Source organism: Echinops telfairi, unplaced genomic scaffold, assembly GCF_000313985.2.
Source record: "Echinops telfairi isolate 266 unplaced genomic scaffold, ASM31398v2 ScPeMD7_1;HRSCAF=3_0, whole genome shotgun sequence".
Classification (NCBI taxonomy): Eukaryota; Metazoa; Chordata; class Mammalia; order Afrosoricida; family Tenrecidae; genus Echinops; species Echinops telfairi.
The window spans coordinates 24,150,014-24,174,115 of NW_022103896.1; the positions used below are offsets into that span (position 1 = coordinate 24,150,014).

The window sequence follows — 24,102 nt, forward strand, 5'->3', positions numbered from 1 at the left end:
GCACCAGCCTCACAGTTCTTATCTTAGAGCCGATTGCCGAAGCCAGAAGAGGTCAGTCATGTTGTCGTTGACCTTCCTCCTCTTCCATTGCTCCTCTGCTTCCCCGAGCGTGATGTCCTCTCCTGGCAACATGCCCCAAATGTGCAAGTCTCACCGTCCTTGCTCCTAAGGACCGTTGTGGCTGTACGTCTTCAAAGACCGGTCTGTTTGTTTGTTGGCGTCCATCACGCTGTCAATCTTCTTTACCGAGACAATCATTCAACTGCAGCGATGCTTCTTTGGGCTTCCTTATTCAGTGTCCAACTTTCACGTGCATCTGAGGGGATGGAAGATACCCTGGCTTGGGTCCGGTACACCTTAGCCCTCAAATTAATATCCTTGCTTTTCAACACGCTAACGAGGCCTTGAGCTGCAGATTTACTGAAGGCAGTGTATCCTTGTAGAGAGGATGTCCTTCGGGAACCCTCTTTGGCCGGCTCTGCTATGTCCTGGAGCGTCTGGGTGAGTTGGAATCAACTTTGATGGCAACGGCTTTGGTTTTTCGTTTGCCTTTTTTATAGGTGTTACAGTTTGTAGAATTTTCATATTTAATAATCAGAGCTAGTGATTAAACATCAGATAATGTTTTCTACAAGACACTGGTCAAATTAGAATTACAAAGATTTTAAAAATGATTTCTAATTCATCTTACTTTTTTAAGTTATTTCCCAATGCTTCCTGCTTTTATTTTGTGAGAAGACATATACCACTTTTGAAAATTTGGAAATTACATCTTTTTAATAAAGCATAAATGGATATTTGCCATATATTGCATTAGTACTTTTTTCTTCTACTATTGAAGATGAAAATATTCCCCCCTCAGAAAATAACGGACTCGAATGAGTGTTAATATTATTTCAGCATAAACGTGTGTAGGACAAGTGGACTCAACCGAATTTAACGTATTCAGAATGTCAGTTTCTCTATGTTTATGCTGACTGCTTTTATCCACTTAAAAAAAGCTATGCATTACACATACTCTGACAAACCCTCTTTTCTTATTAGGCAATAATTGTTTTTACCTTTTAAAAGCTTGATTGGATTATCCGGCAACAGTTTCCTTTGTTGATTTTGCCCCTTGAATATTCGCTTTGCTTGCTGTTCTCCACCATTCGGTAGTACCCACCATCTCAAGAGCCACGCAGTGTAGACTTTCATGCCCATAAAGTACCTAGTAAGAGTGACTAACGTTGTTGCGATTTCAGAGCCACCGAAAACCATATTTCATTTTAATCATCTCCATTCCCCCTTTTCTATGACAATCAATCTGTAGGTGTTGGAACTAAAGATGACTTTCAAAGTCTAATTGTGCACTTGTGATTTCTTTTGTCACTTTTGGGGATCCATTAAGTCGTCGCAGGAGTGAAAGTACAGGCGAAGTTACTGAATTATGCGCACAGAAAAAGTGAACTTCCCACATCACGGCATACGTCTCTGGTAGTTGTCATTTAAAAGAGGAAAACAGTGTCACTCAGAGCTGTCCTTCACATATACTGTGGGGGATGCTTCATTACGAACATAGAAATAGAAATATTATTAAACGAGTAGCATCTTTTAGTTGATGTTTTAGAAAGTGCTCCTCAGCCTTTCCTCGTAAACGAGGAAAACAGTTTATCGTAATCTCCACTGATGAATGAGATGCTGCTAGTAGGGGCACTACCACCGTGCCTTGAAATACAGATGGATCGGAACTAAGTGCTGCTTTAGACGCCCATGAAAATTCTAGAAAGTAGGTCAAGGAATAGAATAGCTGTTCTCACAGAAATTGTTAAGTCACTAGGATTAAGAACCATTCTGTCTTTTTAGCAACTTGATGTACTTTTGCCTGGAGACAAGGGATGATTTAGCTCTTTCACCAGCGTTTCCTGATGCTCACGTAACCAGTATCCCACAAATAGCATATCGGACAACGTGAGACTTTATGTAAGTATGTCTCCCGTATTGCATGGGACATACTTTCAGTACGCAATCATTTCTTCAGTCTGAAATTCACATTTAATTGATTTCCTTCTATTTTATGCTTATGTTCCCTATGCTAGGTACACAAGCTAGTCTTTTATGCTAGGGAGACCCAGAAATAATGGCCTTTCATCTGAGGTGGCAAGTCTGTGTTTGCTCTTCGGTTAGGAAAGAGCGAGAGGAGGTAACAGTAAGGCAAAGCTTAGTCTCCTCTAAGTGAGGCTCGCGTCGACGAGCCAGAAGTTCTCAGGGCTTTTAATTAATGAGGTTTTTCTACTGAGGGTGACTCAAGATATGCTACTTATGAACTACGTGTACCTTTACATTTTAATCTATTGCTGTATGACTTCATGTATTAAGTCCAGTATTCTGAACATCCTTTAGTGATTTAGTGGGTGGTACTTATCTGAATGTTCTGGAGGGATATAGAGATAAATGAGCTTTGATCTTGACAATTACACTATAGTTGGAAAAAACATGTTTAGCGCCTGAGTTAAACAAACTGACCGTGTGCGGAGACATCTCAAAAAGATGACAAAATTTCGGAGTAGCCCACACATGATAAGCTCCTTCTTGGATTGAGTTGTTTGCAAGCTCTTTTAGCAATGAAGGGTGGGTAAGTGGGTCTTAATGAATTCTATGAACCCTGCTGAGGCCTGAGGTTTTTTATATTAATGCTGATAAAATGAAATGCATTTAGCAGATTAGAGAGTCCAGCAATGTAATTTCACAATGATTCAGTGACTCAGTTTTTATTCTTGAGTAATTTTCCTATACCTGGGCTTGAAACAGTGCAGCTTTGTTTCTGATGGGCCTGGTGACATGTGAGCATCTTGTTAAGGGTCATGGAGAGGATGGCATATGGCAGAGCAAACCCTCCTCTCTCAGGAGCAAAGTAGGGGACATCCTGGCATCTGTATCCAAATGTGAGAAAGTCCTCATGGACAATATTAAAAATAATCCATTGTGTGCTCTCACTCTTTTATTTTTATTTATTTATTTATTTTATGTTTTAATCATTTTATTAGGGGCTCATACAACTCTTATCACAATCCATACATACATCAATTGTGTAAAGCACATTTGTACATTCATTGCCCTCATCATTCTCAAAGCATTTGCTCTCCACTACCCTCCCAGTATCACCACTGACACCACTGGTCCTGAAGGGATCATCCGCCCTGGATCCCCTGTGTTTCCAGTTCCTATCTGTACCAGTGTACATCCTCTGGTCTAGCCAGACTTGCAAGGTAGAATTCAGATCATGCAAGTCGGGGTGAGGGGGGGGGGTTTTAGGAACCGAGGAAAGTTGTATTTTTAATCCCTGCTACATCGCACCCTGTCTGGCTCATCTCCTCCCTGAGACTCCTCTGCAAGGGGACATCCAGTGGCCTACAAATGGGCTTTGGGTCTCCACTCCCGCACTCCCCCCTCATTCACCATGGTAAGATTTTTGTTTTGATGATGCCTGATACCTGATCCCTTCGACACCTCGTGATCACACAGGCTGGTGTGCTTCTTCCATGTGGGCTTTGTTGCTTCTGAGCTAGATGGCCTCTTGTTTACCTTCAAGCTTTTAAGACCCCAGACACCATCTCTTTTGATAGCTGGTGTGCTCTCTCTCTTATGTGATTAACTCATTTCTGCCTCAGTTTTTTGGGTTGTGGACGTGGGGGTTGGCATACTAAAAACACCCATTTTGTAACTACTGTGGAAAAATAGGTTATATCCAAACTAACTCTAATGGCTACTGGGAGGCCAATTCTCAAAATGATCATCGAGGGAACTACTGGGGTTTGGAGTCATGGTTGATAGTTTCATATGTATAATATTCGCTGATCCAGCTGTTCTTTTCGATTCTCTGAGTGATTTAAGAGGGAAATGGTGATGTTTACCCTAAAGCATTCATTTGGGAAAGCTCTATAAAGAAATGAGTCTATAGGGTAAGGCCGTTTCATGATCATTCATAACCATCTGAGAACTGTTCTGACCATTGTTGAGTGATCCTTGAACTTCAGATATGGTCTGAGGACCAACGGCCTCAGCTTCATCTGGGATCTTGTCGGACCAGTGTGCTTCATACAATTGGATGATGGATTGTTAAACGATTTGTAAGAGCTCCCCCTCCCCCCAATAAAATGATTAATAAAACAAACGCAGAACTCAGGGCCTCTCACTCCGGCACTTGTATGCAGAATCCTAACAGGATCGCCATGAGCCCTCTGCACAGTAAAGCCCGGGAAGCACGGCTTGAGATGTTGGCATACATCACTGAGTCATTTGTTCTTCTGTGGAGCAGTGCTTCTTTCAAATGTTTTGTGTCCTTCGTGGAGGATTGATACTGTAGGAAGAATGGAGTCCTTCCGTTCCCCAGGGCATGTAGCCACGTTACCTTTCGGCTGTACCCCGGTGGTGGTCAGTGCTCTCTAGGTCAGGGCAGGTTAGCATTTCACGGCTCACCTGCCGGTCTTCACGCTTCTTCATTCAGACCCATCGTCTTACCTACATTGGAATACAATGTTGGGAAGTAGGGGATGTCCGTTTTAGTTGATTCATTTAGTTGCTGTAGAAGCATAATCTGTCTGGTAACATGATTCGTACATGCCAGTCTCTCTGTGTCAGTGTCAGCTGAGGACTATGCTCAGAATTCATATTAAAAAAAATAATCACATTCTCAAATTATTCCCCGGGAATTTGAATCAGTAGGTCCAGGAGGAGGCTTTGTGATCTACCTTGCTAAGGAGTCCTCCACACTGCAGTGCTGCACACAGCCTGTTTTGGAAACCTTTGCTGTCAGCAGTCTCTGTTCTATTAGATTTCCTCTGCCTTCCATGTTTTTTTTTCTGTATTGTCAATCATACCTTTTATTATTTGTGTGTGTGTGTGTGTGTGTGTGTGTGAGTACAGAACTAAAACATTGGCTAGAAAAAACGAGCCATTGATCTCAAAGAGGAGCCCTGTTTCCTTTACTGGATGTTGACTAACAGGAGCAAGTCATTCCGTCTCCGTTTCACTCTCTGTAAAAAGGGGCGTATACTCAGTGGGATGTGAGATCATATGAGTGGATGCTTTGAACTCTTCAAAAGAAAAGGCGTGTGAATTGAGCTTGTTATTACAACCCTCTTTTAATATCCTTCCTGTTAAATTGTCTTTTCCTTTTTGCAGTAAAATCTGGTTCTCAATGAAAACTTCTCTCTGGAATGTCTACTCCCCATCCCCCATTTTTGTTTTACACCCATCCCCGCTGTTCTTTGCCTTCTGGTGGTTTCCAGCACCTGTCCCCTGGGCAGTTTTGTTGAGGTCATTCCGATCCAGAGCTCTTCTGTTGGGCAGATCAGAGCAGCTCTTGCTGAGACTTGTCAGGAACTGGGGAGTTGTCCACTGGGACAGGGATTTCAAACTAGAAAGTTTATGAGAGAGACACCTAGTCTCTTGTGATGAACTCACTGTTTGGTCTGGAGACCCCAGGGCCTTTCATATTTGAAGAAAGTATGAGTCAGCTTGGATAGAGGTGGATGCCTGGGCCTCTGTTTGGCAAAAGGCTGGAATTGGCTGATGGACATTTCTGGATTGCAGGTGAAGTAGATATTGAAACTCCAAAAACTTAAGGAAACCAATGATGTATTTCTAATTTAAAAAATATTCTTTCTAGTAATATCCTAAAGCAAAAGAGTTTTAGGAAATTAATTCATTTGGAATGATATTTGTCATTGTTCAGATACATGGGAGATAAGAAACAAAAGGAGCAAGAGATCAGTTTGCAGGTAAACCACTTAAAGCGTGTTGGATGGAGGACCACGCAAAAGAGCTTTGTTTTATATTTATCTTGGATTTATATTCATTAGTATTTGCAAGTGTTAGTTACAAAATATGGACAAGGAATTAATCAAAATGCACTATTTTTTTTCATCTTTTGAATGAGGAAGCTCAGCAGAAGTTCAGTGAATGGTCCCAAGTCACATTTCTTGTGACATAATAGAGCCAGGACAGAAACTCAGACCGTCGGTTTCTTGAGTCTAGATTATTTTGTATGACCCAGTTACTTCTCCAGTCAGGGCGCTGTGCTAGAGTTCTAGGAGCTTGCATTTCTTCTCTGTTCCAACTGACCTGCAGATTCTTAAAAGGCACAGTTACGAGTAGATCTTGCTAGTACATAGCGTGTAGTAGCTTTCAACATCGCTTTAACTTGTACAGTGTAATCTGGCACTTTAAGTTAGTAGCTCACAATACGTTCTACCGGTGTGTGAGCAAGAGTTTCAGGTGGTGTTTGTATAGAGGGCCAGACCACATTTTTAGAGTTAAAGAAAACAGGCCTCATTCCAAATCATTGTGTACCTTCCTGGTAGGCCTTTCATGATTCTGCCCCGTTCTTCTCTAGTAATCAAACACATGCCCTAATGCAGCATTCACTGTTCTCTCTTCAACAGCAGAGGATGTTAGGAGATTTGATAAGAACAACTCCTGATTTTAAGCCTTTTCTAAAGAAATCACACGCACAATTATTTATGCAAACATACCAGTTTATTGACCATATTCACATATCACGTATCATGCTTCCTGACACTCTCCAGTACTCAACTTGTTAGATGTGTATATGTCCTTATAGATTAAGAGAATTTCTTTAGGAAACGTGGATTTTAATATCTCATACTGACTGGGTTGTGTAGCACAATCAAGAAACATTTTATGGAGTTAGGTAGATTTGTTAGGTACAACTTATTTAAATCAATGAGAAGCCACACAAAAGACTTGGGCATTAAAAATGTTAGTGGGGGGAAATATGAAAAAGAAATCTTAATTTAGTTTAAACAGGAAGCAACAAGTCCACTGACTAAATGAGGCATACAATCAGATGAGTAGCTACTTCTATAAAGTAGAATTGCGCACATCCAATCAAGGTAAGATGAACAGATCAGGTCATTTGATAATGTAGCAAACCAACCAGTTATAATGTTCACCAGCTGGAGTGTGCACGTGCTGGTGTAGGTTCCGGAGTATTTATCCCTGTTACTTTTAATGAAAGGAAATTCGCATTCTTTATATAGAATCAAAAATACCAGTTAATTGCATTCTAATTTCTGAATGTTGGGTTCTGCGCTACTTATTATATCACATAAGGTACAATCAGGGACTTAAAGGAGGTTTTAAAAATTGAAACATAACACACACACACACACACACACACACCCTCACCTACACACACGCAAAACGTTCAGAATGCTAGATTTCCAACCCCTGTCTTCTTCTTCTCCAGGAGAACGCATGGCTGCTACAAGTGCCGTCAGTGCAGTGTCACAGCTGCGGACACCCAGTCACTACTAGAGCACTTCAACACTGCTCACTGCCAGGAGCCGGACATCACTACAGCCAACGGCGAGGAGGACAGCCATGCTGTGCCCGGCATCAAGGAGGAGCCCAAAATTGACCTCAAGGTCTACAGTCTGATCAATCCAGACTCTAAAATGGGAGAGCCAGTTGCCGAGAGTGTAGTGAAGAGGGAGAAGGTCGAAGACAAGGACGGCCTTAAAGAGAAAGTGTGGACGGAGAGTGCCAGCGAGGACCTTCGCAGCGCGACTTGGAGAGGGGCAGAGATCCTACGGGGTAGTCCATCGTATGCTCAAGCAAGCCTGGGGCTTCTGACCCCTGTGTCCGGCACCCAAGAGCAGACAAAGACGCTAAGGGATAGCCCTAACGTAGAAGCTGCCCATCTGGCGCGACCCATCTATGGCCTGGCTGTGGAGACCAAGGGATTCCTGCAGGGGGTGTCAGCTGGTGGCGAGAAGTCTGGGGCCCTCACCCAGCAGTATCCTGCATCGGGAGAAAGCAAGTCCAAGGATGAATCCCAATCCCTGTTACGGGTAGGAAGGTTTAATTTTTTTAAAAAAAAAATTAAAGTCTTTTGAAGGGGAAACACAGCACACATTTTCAAGATTTGGTATAGTTTCATGAAGGGAAATGAAATGGTCTGTATCAACCTGCTGGTTTACACTTAAAAAACCCACAGGGCAGAAAGGGGCTCATGGGCATGTATGTGCACTTGTAGTCACGTGCACATGCACACACGCGCACGGACACTCGCTCTACTGGGGTAGCCTGCCAATTGTTTGTCTTTGCTCTTAGCGCAGATTGAATTTTGGTGATTAATCACTCATGGTGATTATGGGAAACAGCCAGGCTGCATTTGGAGAAGGGAAGCTTAGCCTCCCTGAGAGTGTACCTTTGTTACATCAAAATAACGAAATGCCTTTCGACTTATAAGGTAATGTGACACTATGTGGTTCCTTGGGACATTATTGGAGATTTAAATTGCTAAGCACGTAAAGCCCGTTGAGAGGTTGATAGAGAAGTGCGGGGTTTTGTAAAACCCACAGTATAATTATGTACAAATGACAGTGCTTCTAGTTTGGTTGCCAAGAAAAGGGGGAGAAGGAGATAGAGCTAAATGTGAATGGTGTGAAGAACATCCATAAAAAAATAGGTACAGTAAAATTTATATTTATCAGACTTTTGGGGGGAAAACACAGTTCCATTTTGTGGAGAAGAACAACACAGAAAAAGAGCATCCGGAAATCTTTGGATAAAATAAGATCCTTTGTTGCGCATTTCTTGCTGTGTAGTGTCAGCATTGTCAATAGTTTAAGGTTTGAGAATTTGCGAGCTTCCCCAACGTGATGCCAGCTGTTTTGTCTAAGACATGTCTGCTTCAGCATTTCACATTTGACTCTTGAGAAAGTTTTGAACTTTCTGGGTGATGTGGAAGCTTTGAGTGTGCATGGAAAGTCGTGTAAGAGACTCGCGAACTTTTGTAGACAATCCAGTTAGAAAGTATAGTTCAGTCAGCCGGATGCCTTGACCTCCACGCCAGGGACCATTCAGGTCCCTCTGGGTGTTTCGTGGTGAGATTAAAAAAACCCCAAAAACCACGCTTCCCAGTGACACCCACCCCCTCTGCACTCATTACCTGTCGCCTGTCCAAAGCCTCTCCGGTACAGGCAGGCCCCCGGTTATGAACGTTCTGATTTATGAACAACTGCTTCCCTTCAATGCTGTGCTAGCTATGCCCTCGCTTGGAGAGCTTTGAAAGAGCCGCGGAGGCTCTGTCAGGTAAGCATTGCACTGCTTAGTGTGTGGTTGGACTACTAAGCAGCTGAGGCGGTTTGCTTCTGCAAAGACTCTCCTCCTCGGAAACCACATGCTCGGAGTTGGAATCGACTCTTGTCTGTGCAGCATTTAGATTCTTTGACAGACAGTGAGCATTTTCTGGCCCCGACCCAAAAAATCTCACTACCATCCATTCAATTCAGATTCATATTGACCTTGTAGAAACAGATAGAACGGTCCTTGTGGGCTTCTGAGGCATAACTCTACCGGAGTAGAAAGCCTCCTCTTTCTTCTGAGGCTGGTGGTTTTGAACTGCTGACCTTGCGGTCAGCAGCCCAATATTGAACCACGATGCCATCTAGGCAGCTTCTTGTGCTGAAGTAAGGCTGAAAACTCGATACACCTGTAGCTACAGATGTTCCTTAAATACACCCTTGAAGAGTGAATCTACATAACACCAGGTTTTGGAGGGACTGTCTGCGTTCTGTAATGCACTTGAGAAATGCTCCTTAGAGCAGCACTTATTATAAAAGTTGACACATTTGATCTTCTGTCTTGCCTAGAGTTGAGGGAAGGATGAAGAACAGTAGGGGTGCTTCCCCATGCACCCCCCCAAACAAAGAATCCTCCCTGCAGAACACACAGACTCGTTATGAGTAACGTTTGGAAGAAGATCCTGTGCCCTTCAATAGGCTGTTCAATCCAAGGAGCTCCCTTCCAGTGAAGAGATCTGCAGAGGCTGCAGGAGTTCGCCTTGTAAATACTCATTTTCTGAGCATGTCAAGACTCTTCTGGTTTTAAGTGGCTCAGATAGTTCCTGGCAATAAAGAAGGAATGCAGACTTGGGTGACAATACAGACACACCTATATGTGTGTGTGTATATCTATATATTTTTTTTCTCCCCCTACTTAAAATAGTTTGCATTCATGGCATTTTTATTCAATACAAAACTGTTTGACTCTTTTAGACCGTTTCTGGGGTGATCCCTTTTCTGCCTTCTTTTTTATACTCTAAAAATGTAGAATTATGAATCATTAAGCAATGAAGTCTAAAACCTAAGCAGGTAATAGTTGCTTTTGTTGAGCATGCTGAATGACGGCACATTTCTGAAAAGGTTGTTTTTCTTAGTCACTACGATTCTTCCATTCCCTGCCTTCAAAAGTTGGCTATTGCAGCTGTCTTTTCAGTACCTCCCCTCTGGCTGCCGAAGTAAGAAATCTGCAGCAGGGGACTCTAGCCATGCGGTACAGTGGATAGTCCATTTTCCAGCCCTGGGGTTGCCATACTTAAAAGATTATAATCTATTAAATGACAGAGTAGATAAGAGTGAATATATATGCAATGCACACACACACATACATCATCTATATATAGCCATATATGTGCATTTATATATGTGTAAATGTAGAGAGCGAGGACGTTGATTATTCTGTGATTTTGATGAAATTCAAATTGCAAAGAATTACATTTTGTTTGTGTTTGGGTAGTCTTTTTGAAAATTCACGAATTTTATTGGAGATTTTCCGTAAGCACGGTAGCTATTTTATAAAACCTTTGTGTGTGTGTGTGTGTGTGTGTTTATGCTATTTAACTGAAGTTTGCATTAATTAACAGAATTTAAGAGTTTTTTATGTGTACGTATTTTAGTTGGTCTGCTTCATAAGATGTCAAATCAATTTTGATGGATGGGTTTAACACACGTTGTACTTTGGTGCGAGAAATAGGTCTTCCGTAGTCACAGCATGTGTATCCTTCTCAGTTCATTACCCTGTTCTCTGTGAGGAAAAGCGTCCCTGCAGAATAGCCTCACCATGCTGACCAAAGGCAAAAACGATGCACTTTAATTTTGTAGTTGCAAAGGTCTAGTGATTAGTGAACTCTCTTGTGACAATTTATAAATGCACAATGCAAATATAGTTTCTGTGTTCCATCCAAACAAAAAACCACAAAGGGCCTGTGTAAATATATGTGTGTAAATATAATATTCATATTTAGGTAAATAGAATGGAATTGAAAAATTAGTTATTTTAATTTTGATCATGCTTATTCAGAATAGAAAATATTGAGTTTTAAGTTTTAAGAGCAATGCTATTTATAAACATGTACATGTAGCTTCTTATACTAACAGTAAAACTTCAAAACACACCTCTAGGGCTTTGCACCATAGTTAGCTATCAAGAATTAAGTATGAAAACTTAGCTCAATAGAAAATATTGATTTAAAAAAGATCAGCATTATACTGGGAAATAGTGTAAATCTTTTAAGTTGTAGGTTGAATCATTAGGGTTATGTTAGAAAGCACATGGCTAGAATGTTGCTTTCAGAATCATAGACTTTCGGATACTTGATTTTAACTGGGCTTAGTGAAAATTTCTGTTCACAGTGAGGAAAGAAATATAACGATGCCAGAGAATAACTTACATTAAAAGGGCTAGATAGTTTAATTGTCTAGGGTTTTAATTTTGTGTTTCATATTAAGTCCTCTGTGTATATTTTTACATAGCGAATGTCTATATTTTCCCTAGATTGTCCAATTTTATGAGCATGAAATTGATGATATAGACATTTTTAAATTCAATATGTCACCTATAGTGACCATTGTGCTCTGAATGTGACAGGGGGCACATTAACATTTGCTTTAGCTTAGAAATTGCCTTATGAAATTAGGGTTCCATTTATATTAGTCATTGTTGATTGCCTAATGAATAAGAATAATTAAAGCCTTTAGACCCTTTGCTAAAATATTCCCAGCTTCTAGAACATCTTAATGGTACTCCTTGAAAATTTCCATAATAGATCTTATAAAACATGAAAGTAGCCACTAAAAGTTAATATTTTGAAAACAGCATGTTCTCAGCTAGATTTATAATTTGGCCCTCTAGAATGTTTAGCATATTTAACCCTGCCAGTGCAAAAATTGAAAGATAGTGTTTAAAAAACTTTTATTTTAAATGTTACATATTTTGTTCTAATTTCACTGATCAGTTTAATCAAGTTTGAACTCATTAGAGTTGTCTGTTCTGTTCTGATCCTTTTCTTCTATAATGAATTCTTCAAGAAAGCTGTCTTTTTTGGTGTTTTGAAGAAATAGTCATATACAATTAGCTGTAACTTTATTAGGCTTTTTAAATTTTTATTTTATTCGTCTTAAAATTTCCATAATATGACAAGTTCTGTCTTTTAGCCCCATCACTAAGAGTTAAAAAAATCAACAACTAACATTAAGTTTCTAAAATTTTTCAAAGAACAGATACATTTTTCATTGTTAATGGAGTATTAATTGATTTTTATTTTTATGTAAGTCATTTGGGGGGCTCCTGTAGCTGTTCTAACAGCCCATGCTTCGGTTGTGTCCAGCACATTGTACAGATGTTGCCATCATCCTTTTCAAAACATTTTCTTACTACTTGAGCCCTTGATATCAGCTCCTTTTTCCCCCCCTCCTACTCCCTCCCTTCCACCCTTGTGAACCCTTGATAAATTATAAATTATTATTAGTTTCATATCTCACACTGTCTGCTGTCTCCCTTCATCCATGTTTATGCTGTTCACCCCCTGGGAATGGGGCTAATATGTCAATCATTTGCAATCGGTTTTAATTTGTTAATGTATCATTTGTTAATATAAACTTAATTAGTGAATCTATAGGTGGAGTTACTGGAAAGTCTTCATTTAGTAACTTCCTATTCTTATTTGTCAACAGAATCTCATAGGTAGGTCTAAGTTCTTTCAGAGGGTCAAACTCCCTATCGTATCAGTCCACTTCCTTTATCTGTGTAGGGTGAAAAATAAATTTTTTGAGGTTGATTTTAGTTTCCAGGGCACAGTTATTCAGAAGAGTTTGTCCGTTTTAACATTTACGTTTTTCACCGATTGGTTTCACTGGAGATCTTTAGCCGTGGGTCTGTGGGCGTTGAATTCCAAGCTCAGCCACTGACTGTCCACGGCAGGGACTCCCCTGAGCTCCATTGCTGTATCTTTGGAAAGGATCATAGTGCCTGCCGGCCTCACAAGGGTGTTGTGCAGTTTAGTTAATTAACGTTTGTCAGGCCATTTGAGCGTGTCTGATACAGAGTGTTAGATAAGTGCAAAGTAGTGTGATTGTTTGTTCCTTTTGTAAAAGTGATACCTAGACGATATAATGCAGATGCTATTTCCCCTTTCCTTAGCAGCGTTAAATTTATCGGTTAAAGATTGTTGATACTGGATAGTCTATTGAGATGCAAAAATGTTCTTTTGGGGACAGTCCATTGGCAGCCAAACAGACATTCAAACAAGCGGCATTGTTGAATGCCTTTACAACCAAAGACAGAGGCCCACAGGAACTTTGAAAACTAAAGATGTTTTCAAGTGAAAAGTCTGATATTTATTGTTTTGCTTCATTTTTACCTAAATTGGAAGCAGATTTTCACTTTTTAATCTAAGTGGATTCACTTAACATATTGTATATATGTATGTATATGTATATATATGGATGTATGTATATATAGTTTTCTTGACCTCATTTGAACTTTTTTACATGTACATATGTAAAATGCCAAGGAGAACAGACTGTACTAGAAACAATGACAAGGAGGTACTTCTCTCCCCTTTGGCTCTGAGACAGTGCTTTAAGCCATTAGAGGAATATTTCTCTACAGTTAGGAGTTGATATTTTATTTGCTGATTAAAACAAAACACCGTAATATTGAAAGGCAATGAATAGTAGCAATCCTTATAAATCTCTGTGCATCTGCCCTTTAGATATTCCATTCCAGTTTAAAGTTTGCTTGAAACTACAATATATTTTCATTTTTGTTTTAAAAATAGAATCCATGCATTAAATTAATTACATGCAATGAGGAGCGTGGCACTTTTAATTGTTTTTAGCGAATAATATTTGGGGTGATTGAGGCTTTGTTTTTTCTTCTTTTTCAGTTACTAATTTTTGACATTGAAAAGCTGTTCTTCACAGTAAGGAACTAAAATCCCATTACATATATTTGGTTCTTAATGGTTTGATTAATGGGGCTTTCAATTTCCATTTTGTTTTTGTAAGTTAGCTCCATTGACCCAAGTATTTTTAAAGAATCACTTCCCCCTTTTTCCTGCATCCCCCCTCTTTTTTTTTTTTTTTATAATCTAGGTTTTAAGTAAGTTCTCCTGGCCCCGGTTTCTAAGGCAGGGGAAGCAGATGTATCTGTTAGTGAATTGGGCTTCATGTTTGTGGTCACCGTGAAATGCGATCCTTTAACACAGTATCTGGCAATTACTTCCTGTATAACTATCTTTGCTTAGCTTCCTCAGTCTTTCTCACAGACTGTTGGTGTAATTAGATAACAGGGTCCCCCAAAGAATCCATTGTGAGGGCTCTTAGATGTTAGAAGTGTGGAGTTTACAGAACGTGGCCCAAGTTTCAGGAGCACAGATGCAGAAGTTAGAAAAGTGTGTCAGCCTGAATTGCACAGCCGGAATGTGAGTCTCGAATTTTGTGGGCCGGTCCCAGTCTGAAGGATGGATTTTTAACGAATGTGGTCATTTTGAAAAATGGCACAAAATACACTCTTCCTTGATTATTGTTATCTGTTCCCACCAAAAAGAAATACATAATTAATATTGTTTTCATTGCCATATTTTTTTACTACCCCTTGACTCCATTTGAGAAATTTCATGAAATATTTATGGGCCAGGACATGGTGACTCGACAGGTCTTCTAATTAGCTCTGAGAATCTTTGGCAAGCCAGCCCTTCCCGCATCTAGCTGTGTTATTAGCTCAAGAGGATGCAAATGGTTTCAGTTAAACTTGAAGAATATGTTTCCTTCATGTAGGAGAAGCAACATTCAAATTTATAGGCATTTATAATAACTATAATTTTAAGATAAAGTAGATCCTGCAATGACTTTATTTGGGGGCTAAAGCCCCATAATGCTTTGATCGTGTGGTATGTTTTGCTCATCTTCTGTTCAGTGGTTAGGGGTGAGGGGACGGAATCTCGAGTTTGGTGCTTACGTAAGTACAGGGGACACTTGTGATCAGTGGTGTGTGTTTGGCATCATCATTCATCCCAGAATGATCAGACGACTCTCAAATATACATGTACATGCCAGCTTCCCTCTGTAAGAGATAGACTTTCAAGTCTGAGGCTGTCATTTGGGCATACTCATTTGGAAAGGGATGACCTGTTTCTACTGTGAGAATGTACCTGTCGGTGGCACCCAAATTGGCTGGGAAAAAGGGGGAAAGCTAAGTCCATATAGATAGGATGTTGACAGGTAAATTATTTTTTATAATTTTGCTAACACTTTAAAAATGGGAGTGGTTAGATAGGTCAAGATTTTAGAAAAATGTGGATATAAATAGTAAAATTTTAAGAAATAGACATTTGGTTAAAATCAGTATTTTAAGCAGCAGACTGTTTAAAATGAGCAGACAGTTTAAAAACAGCGGACAGTGTAAAAGTTGAAAATGATAATAATTTATAATTTATCAGCGGTCCATGAGCGTGAGAGGGTGGGGGGAAGGGGAAAAAACAGGGGCTGATACCAAGGGCTCAAGCAGAAAGAAAATGGTTTGAAAATTATGATAGTAACATGTCCAAATGTGTTTGATACAATTGATGTATGGATTGCACTAAGAGCTGTAAGAGCCCCCAATAAAATGATTAATTTTTTTTAAAAATGGAAAAAAATCAGTATTTTGTTTAAAGACAAGGATAAAATCCATGTTTTAATGGATTTCATGAAGCTGCACCTATAGTGTTGCATTTACTTTTACATCTTCTTATTTAAAATTTATACTAGATCTAGGGGGAAAGCCTTTGTAAATTTACAGCTCCTAAAATAATCTGTTTCAGGGAATTAACTTTTGCTCTCACTGCTATAACCACATAGCACAAGAATTCCGGTAACTGCCCAATTGGATTTCTCAACGAGGAAGACAAAACCTGGCAAAAGTATATTCCAATCATCTAAAATTTAAAGAGAAATGATTTTGATAGAATAGATGGATATTAATATTGGATTGCCAAGTCATTTAGCATTTCAGTTCCTTGAACTGCAAGTTTACTGCTTATCCATTAATTTCTTACTGTATTGAGTCCTTTCATCCTCGCCACAGCCCTTTGAGCAAGAAACTATTATTATCTCTTTTATTTAAGCTAGGAAACTGAGGTAGAGACGTTAAGTAATTTGCCCAAGGTCATGCTGCTTGTAATGGCAAAGATGAAATTCTAACGTTGGTGATCTGGCGACTGAATCTGTGTACTTAACCCTGGGCCTCCAGTAACTCACTCTGGTTTCCTAATAACAGCGCTTGAATGGCTTCCTCAGGTTTCAAAAAGTATTTATTTCACCTATGCAGAACAACAACAACAAGCACTCGGAAAGTAAGACAAGCGGCGTGCTTATTCCCAAAGAAGCCTCTCAGAGACCACGTGTGAAGAACAACATGAACACCACCCATAAATCCCACCCACAAATGCTTTTCTGTGCGTATTCTGTTATCGAATTAGCTTTTACACACATGCATGTAAGTGTTTTATTCAGCTATAGGATCACATACCTCGCTATTTTGCATTGAACAATATCAGATGGTTGTGTGATAGAAGAGCTGTCCCATGTTTACAGATCCCAATGGATGGCTTTTTAGGTTGCCTCCAGTTATTAGTTATCAACAATACTTTGATGAAGTTCCTTGTACATATTACTTTGCCTTACTCTATCATATCTGTAGGAAAGATGCCTTTTATTGGATCATTCCAGTTATTTAAGTGAAAAAAAATCACAGATAATAATGTTTAATTCCTAAGTCACTGTTGTCTAAAAGGGGTACTTTTTAAGATAAGTAATAAATTGGTTTGAAAACAATGCATAAGAAATGATATCCTTAGAAATCTTTTCTTAAGGATCGTTATGCATCTGTTGATACATCTGCGGGATGGATTCATGAGATTAAAAAGCAAGCAAAGGGTAATCTTTATTTTTTATCACCTAAATGGAATATAATACATGTCTGATAGTCAAGTATATGGTGTGATTTGCTTACCTTTAACTGCATGTGCAAGATAGTATATTTTGTAATGAACTTTATTGTCAAGTGGGACCTATACTGTTGAAGCGGAGTTGAGAAATCTTACCCGAGAATAGCCTGTTTAGACCCGGCTTTGTTGTTTGAGGGCAATTGGTCTCCTTTGGCTTTCAGTCTGCCTCCAGAGATGGCCCTCTTGTTTCCCTTCACAATTCCTAGCCCGGTTTTAAAGTTGTTAACCTTTCTCATGTGTGTTGGATCTGGAGGTTATCCAAGGAGACTTTGAGGGAATAGAAGAGAGTAAAACTTGTCTGTTTTTCCTTTGAAATAGAATATAATAACTCACTCATTCACTTGCTGCCACATCGAGTCAGTTCTGACTCACAGGGACCCTACAGGATAGGCTGGAACTGGCCCTGGGGGTAGCCAAGTCTGCATCTCTTTACTGGTGTCTAAAGCCTCATCTTTCTCGGGCATAGTGACTGGTGGTTTCGAACTTCTAAATTTGCAGTTATAATGGTCTTTTTTATTTGTTGCTGAAACATTGATTTTTAATTAAACTAGAAATTATTTTTCTTTAGATTTTCAGAATGTCAAGTAGAATAGAACAATAATTAACTTATTGAAGTATTGAAAAGAGTGGCAAGAATACTTTCTTACCTAAAAGCTGAATGTGCACTTTCTATCTGTAAGAAATGCTTCTTAGCCTTCTTACCCAATGAAAATCATTTACAAAAATTTGTATGATATTACTTGCATATGCATGAACCAGGAACCCTGGTAATAGAATGGTTCCAACTTGGGCTGGAATCCACATGGTTGGCCGTTCGAAACCACCAGCAGCTCCGAGGCAGAAAGACTAGGCTTTCTACTCCTCCTAACAGTTACAGTGTCAGAAACCCACAGGAGTTCACTATGCGTCAACGTCGCCTCGATGGTAGGAGTTTGTTTTGTTTTTTGTTTTTTGCATGCATGAACCAGGCACGTTCATGGAGACTAAACATTTACTACTACTTAGCTTGGAAGCCCTTTATTTTGCTTTGCATTGCAATAATTATCTACTGAAATATAAAGATGGAATAAAGATCATTTGGAATGTCTTTCCCAAATCATTATAAAACTAAAAGCTATTTTAGGTATTTACCGCATTTTTAGATGTAGATCTTTTTTGGTGAGGACAGTACAATTGAAGCAGTACTGGCCTTGTTTTAGGAGACACACACTTTGGCTTCCAGATGTCCCCTCCTCTTTCGCCTTCCGCCACTTTGCTGTACGGAAAGACCTCATTAGTACCTAGTTTCATTAACTGAGAGGCAACCGAAGAGCGTTTTCCTTGGTGGAAAGCAAAATCGGCATTCAGGGTGTGTTGTGCAGCCAGACTTGGAAGCAGCGAGAATAGAGTCGCACAGCCCCTGCCCGGGGACAGCACTCCATGTCTCAGCATCAAGCCACTAAAGCTGGGCCTGTACCCTGGATATTAATGTGACTTAGGGTGGGGTTTTTTATGTGTGTTATTTGGTATGATTTGGTGTATTATTTTTTTATTTGGGGAACTCAAAGATCTATCCCCCCCCCCAGTATAAACAAGCAAACAAAAAACCAAACACACTGCTACTGAGTGAATTCCAGCTCCCAGTGACCCTAGAGTTCAGGGGAAAGCTGCCCCTGTGGGTTTCCGAGATTGCCTCTCTGTGGAAGCAGAACGCTTCATCTCTCCCCTGCAGAGCAGTTAGAGCAGCGGTTCCCCGCCTTCCTAATGCCACCACCCTTTCAGACAGTTCCTCATGTGGTGGTGACCCCCCAACCATAACATTGGTTTTGTTGCTGCTTCATAAATGTCACTTTGCTACTGTTATGAATTGGCGACCCTGTGAAAGGGTCGTTCCACCCCCAGGTTGAGAACCACTGAGTTAGTGGTTTTGAACTGCTGACCTTGAGTTAGCAATCCCAATGTGTAACCACCACTCCACCAGGACTCTTCCCCATATGAATATAATACCATTTAAGCTTAAAAAGAAAAAAAGGCTTCATGCAATTGCTCTACTTTCAGAGAGCGGGAGAAACCTTTATTTGATTTTTCATGTTAGGAATTTGCAGCCCCTCATTCCACTTTGCCTCAACAGCACACCTAATTAAAAGAAAGCTGGAGGTTTTCAAACCTCGATGGGAAGTCTAGGACATATAAAACAGTTATCTAGTGAATATACCTGTCATAAATATATGTTATCTGCCTACAGAATTTTTATTATTATTATTTAACCAGAATTCAGCGCTTTCCTCAAACTCACACGCGACTTAAATACTTCTGAAGGCTCCAATTCTATCCCGGGCATTCTTCAGTGAAGGCAGCTCATCTCTGAGGTTGCGGTTGGGATTTGCAGTGGGTGTACTCCACCTTTAATAGGCTGTTTCTGGCTGTGGCACAGGCTTGATTCAGTTTTATTTTCTGGTAAAATTAGATGCATGTTTTCATTTTGCTTTTGCCTTGTGATGTAGTGGAAAGAGTACCGGATTGGAGGGAGAGAGGCTTTGTGTTCTAGGCTCATTTTGTGACTAACTAGCCGTGCCACCCTCCGTGAGTCACTCAATCCTTAGGGACTGCTTCTCCATTGGAAAATTATAGACATTGAGTTAGATGATGGCCAGAATCCCTTGAAAATTGTAAATTCTAGTGCTCAGTAAACAGTCTCCATAAAGCCTAAAATATTCAGATGTTTGAGACCAGAGGCAACGTGAGACACACCTCATACATTTTAGATTTAGCGATATTGATATCCACACAGATCTTACGTAGTTGGATATGAGGTCTTCAGGAAAATTTTGGTGTAATGATTGAGATCCAGATGTCATAAACCACTGTCACATGCACTGTCTGAACTCTTAAAAATGCCTGTGATTTGAGCCAATCCAGTATGCTCTTTCTTTGAAAAGTCACTTCATCTCAAAGAATGATTTTATTAAGGGGCTACTTATGAATGAGGATAAGAGGCAGTAGGCGTGCTGAAAGATGAAATCTTTCTGATGAGAACGTGACATGCTTACAGTCTATTTCCTCTGTTTCTTGGCATTGAGTTATGATGTCTGTTTGCTTCAGTCAGATGTTCAAATCAGAGTTGTGTATGCAGAAACTAATTTTAGTAGGTGGGGTGCAAATTTCTTGTGAGTCCATGAATAGACCCTAATCCCAGCTGTTTCATCACAATTATAAAAATAAAATTGGCTGTGAATCATTCAGTCTCTTTTTTAATGGATGTGAATAATTCCGTTTCACCCCACGGAAACCTAAACCTATAAACCTATCACAGATTCTTTATGCTTCTCTGGTGTTAATATTTCACTATGATTCCTGTACAAGGGTTTGGCGTCTGGGTGGTCAAGAGGAAAGTGACCATCCATCCCTGTGCTTCCTGTTTTAGGAGAGGGTGTGGCCCGCAGTGAGTCAGAGGGTGAAGAGGAGAAAGGATTTGGAAAGAGCCTAAGAAAAGAGAAATGCCTTTGAGTCTGTATCTTTGGGGATTTCCTGTCCCTTTATGAGATACATGTTCAATATAGAAATTCTAGGAAATAAGCAAAAGAAGAGGAAAATGTTTCCTCAATGCATACTTCATGAACTCTTTTCTGGAAACACACACACACACTATGTATGAAAACATGGATTTATATGCTTATTATTGAATAACCTTCCATTTCCCTTTATCATACACTGTAAACATTTCCCCATATCAAATCTTATGTATTTGCTTCATAGTATTCCATTATCTGTTGTGCTGAAAATGATGTTTATTGTGTCCTCACTGGTCATTTATTTCTGATTTTTTGTTACTGTAATTAGTGTTGTATGAATCTCCATAGCTAAATTATTGTACTGTGCTTACAATTTTAAATTGTTAGGGTTGGTTTCTTCTGAATCAGGTCCCCCAGCATGATGACACTCTAGTGGGGCTCACTAGCAAATGTAGGTCACTTTCCCAGGCTATGTATATACACTCTTGGGAAACAGGAAAATGGTATCATTTCTTGACTTTCATTAGTTAGAATTGTCTCATAGTTGTAGCCAAAAAACCAGAAACATTAGCATTTCCTTTAAACATCATCATATAAGGGGAAATGTTAGTTACTCGGGCTTTGAATAATGCATATTCCAGAACATCAGCAAAAGATATGGGACCTCTTTCACTTTGAGAGTTGAAAGGTAGACTCTTTAGGCACCTGAAAACTCAGGGAGTCTTAAAATAGTATAATTTATTGAAATGGATGTTTTGAACTGAAACTAATAACTAAAGGTTTTGGGTGTCTTTTAAAAATAAGATTCTTGCAGTTCATAACAAATTGCTATTTTGACAACTGTGCGATCGAGTTTTAATGTCCTCTGGGTATGTTAAAAGTTTTCAATCGTTGAAGCATTAGAAACACTTCAGAAACACGAGTGCTTCAAAAGCCTTATTCTACACATAAATCCAAAGGACAGAATTTAGTCTTCCTCTAAATTAATATAATTAAGCTTGAGAAAACTAATTTACTATCTATCTGGGCTTCAACAAGATTATGGGAAAGTCTTCTTGTACCCTCAAACGAGAAAATGGGTCTTTTATTCACATACAAAATTAAAGCTACTGTTGTTTGCTATAAAGGAGTCTTGGTGGCAATGTAGGTTGGGCACTGTGCTACAAACTGCCAAGTTGGTGGTTCAAATCCATCCACTGCTTCTCTCTGCTCCAGTAAAGATCTACCATATTCAAAATCCTGTCTGAGATCACTAAGTGTCAGAAATGACAAAATAGCAGTGTTACGTTTTCTTTTATCCTTTTGGTATTTACAATATACCATCTTGAGTCACTGTGTAGAAGAATTATTACATGTTGGTTTTACGTGTTAGTGCTCTAAGGTGTTCACTGATGTTCCTCTTGGGTTTAAGCTGACAGGCTCTCATCTCCTGCTCATTGTCTTCCTTTGTCACGAAGAACAAAGAGAGATTCGTGTCTGTTGTCTGTTACCTGTGGCATTCCATTACGTCCTATTAAACATGTTGCTTTCCTGTTCCAGTACAAGTCCTACAGTCCATAAGATATTCCTAAGGCTTAATGGAAGGCCTGACTAAAATCTTCTAAGCTTTAAGGCTTTCAATTTTGCTGTAAACAATTTGGATCTGAGCGACTGATCGGACTTTATCCTTTCACCGGTCTGTTTACTAATTTAATTTTAACAAAAACAATTTAAGGTGTTTTATTATAATAAACACAAAATAAAACACCTGTTTAAAAATCAACCACTTTCCATTGTGTGATAATCACAGAATGTATCGCATTTCTTTAGAAAATTCTCTGTGGAAATGTCACTATAAAAAGCAAAGTTTTCCATTACTTAAATTACTTTTAAGTTTTATGTCTAAGGTGCTTATAAGCTGTTCTCCCCAAACTTCCAATATCAACTTAATCCGCCTGTACTTTGTAAGAACTATCCAGAGCAAGGGTAGAGAAAAGGTACTGATATAATTGACCGCCATGCACACTTAGCTTTACAGTTGGACTTATAAGCTCTATTAAAATATACATCTTCACGACCACTCTAGATTGGGTGCACTTTGGCTTATAGGACTGGACACAATGTCTACATTTAACATGTCTCCTTTGTTCTATATTTGAGCCAAGTATAGTGTGTGGTTTTTTTTCCCTCTGTGCAAGTTGTCACATCTTAGCATTTCTAGATGTTATAATTTTAATATATGAATTTTACAGTAACATTGGAATTTATGTTATGGCCTGAAATTAGGATCCATTTGAATGATTGTGTGTGTATGTATTTGATATTTCTGCTTAAACATAGGGGGGTATTTGTTAACTTTGGGGCACACCTGAGTAAAGATAGGGAGCTCTAGTGGTGCTCTTGAGTAAGCATTGGGCTGCTAATCGGAGGTTGGTGGTTCAGATTCACCAGCCGGTGCGTTCTTGAGATAAAGATGAAACTGTCTACTCCTATAGGATTTACTGCCTCAGAAACAGTATATAGAGTCAGTATGAATTGGGATTGACTTGATGGCAGTGTATTTTAAAACCAAGCTATGAACAAAACAGAAAATTCCAATCTTCTATTTTATCCTTTTTGATTTTCCTCCGTTTAATAGATTATTAGCCCTTGGAAGTAAAGGGCCACATCGCGTTTACATTTGATCTCCCCTTGACCCTGCCACCCCGCCGTCTCTTACAGGTCTAGACTCTGTGAATTTTCAATGTAGTGGAACTCTTCAAGGCTGTATGCACTTACAAAAATAAAAATTGGGAAAACCACATTTTTAAGTTCTGTTTGCAACTGCCATCCTGTTTGTGTAATTTTTTTTAACCATTGATTAATTGTATCATCGCAAACTAAAGTGAGACTTGTGAGCACCGGGGCTAAATGGGACTGCCTTGCTTTGCTGGCTCTCCCACGTTAGCGCCGTGCAATGCTGCACCCACCACTCTTCCGTCACTCTCTCGTGAAAATATCTGAGTTTTCCTTCCCTGAGAGCTTTTCCTTTTCCCCGGGTTCCAGCCTTCACAGGTTTTACTATAATTATATTTGCACACTTTTTTAGGCCTAGAGGATTACATCAATTATTACTCATATCCATTTTTTGACAACCTTTAGCATGTACTCTTTATTCAGTGAGTTGCTTACTCTGGGAGGGAAAAACTCAATTAGAGCACTTTTGAGTTTTCATTAAAAGGAAGAATGACTGGAGTGCTAGTGGAACATTTTAAAATTTGAAGTTTTTCTGAATTATCTGGTGAGACAAAGATTTCTTAGGGCTCATGAAAGTATTGGTTAACAGAAATCTAGAGAAGCAATCTGCCATTGGATTTCTGGGCTTAAATGCATTCCAGTAAAGCCTAAGAAGGCACGTATATCATTAGTGTGGTTTGGAAATCATGAATCCATAATTCATTTTTCTTATATAACAGGGTGTGTGTGTGTGTGTGTGTGTGTGTGTGTGAGAGAGAGAGAGAGAGAGAGGGAGAG

At 39.5% G+C, this 24,102-nt stretch overlaps 1 protein-coding gene across 1 annotated transcript in view; it reads left to right on the top strand.

The window, feature by feature from the left end:
* TRPS1 (transcriptional repressor GATA binding 1) overlaps positions 1-24,102 on the top strand; it is a 217,520-nt gene that overhangs the window by 26,482 nt on the left and 166,936 nt on the right. The window contains exon 4 of the mRNA XM_004697423.2: positions 7,253-7,856. Coding sequence (XP_004697480.1) covers positions 7,253-7,856 — 604 coding nt within the window. The remainder of the gene's footprint in view (positions 1-7,252; positions 7,857-24,102) is intronic.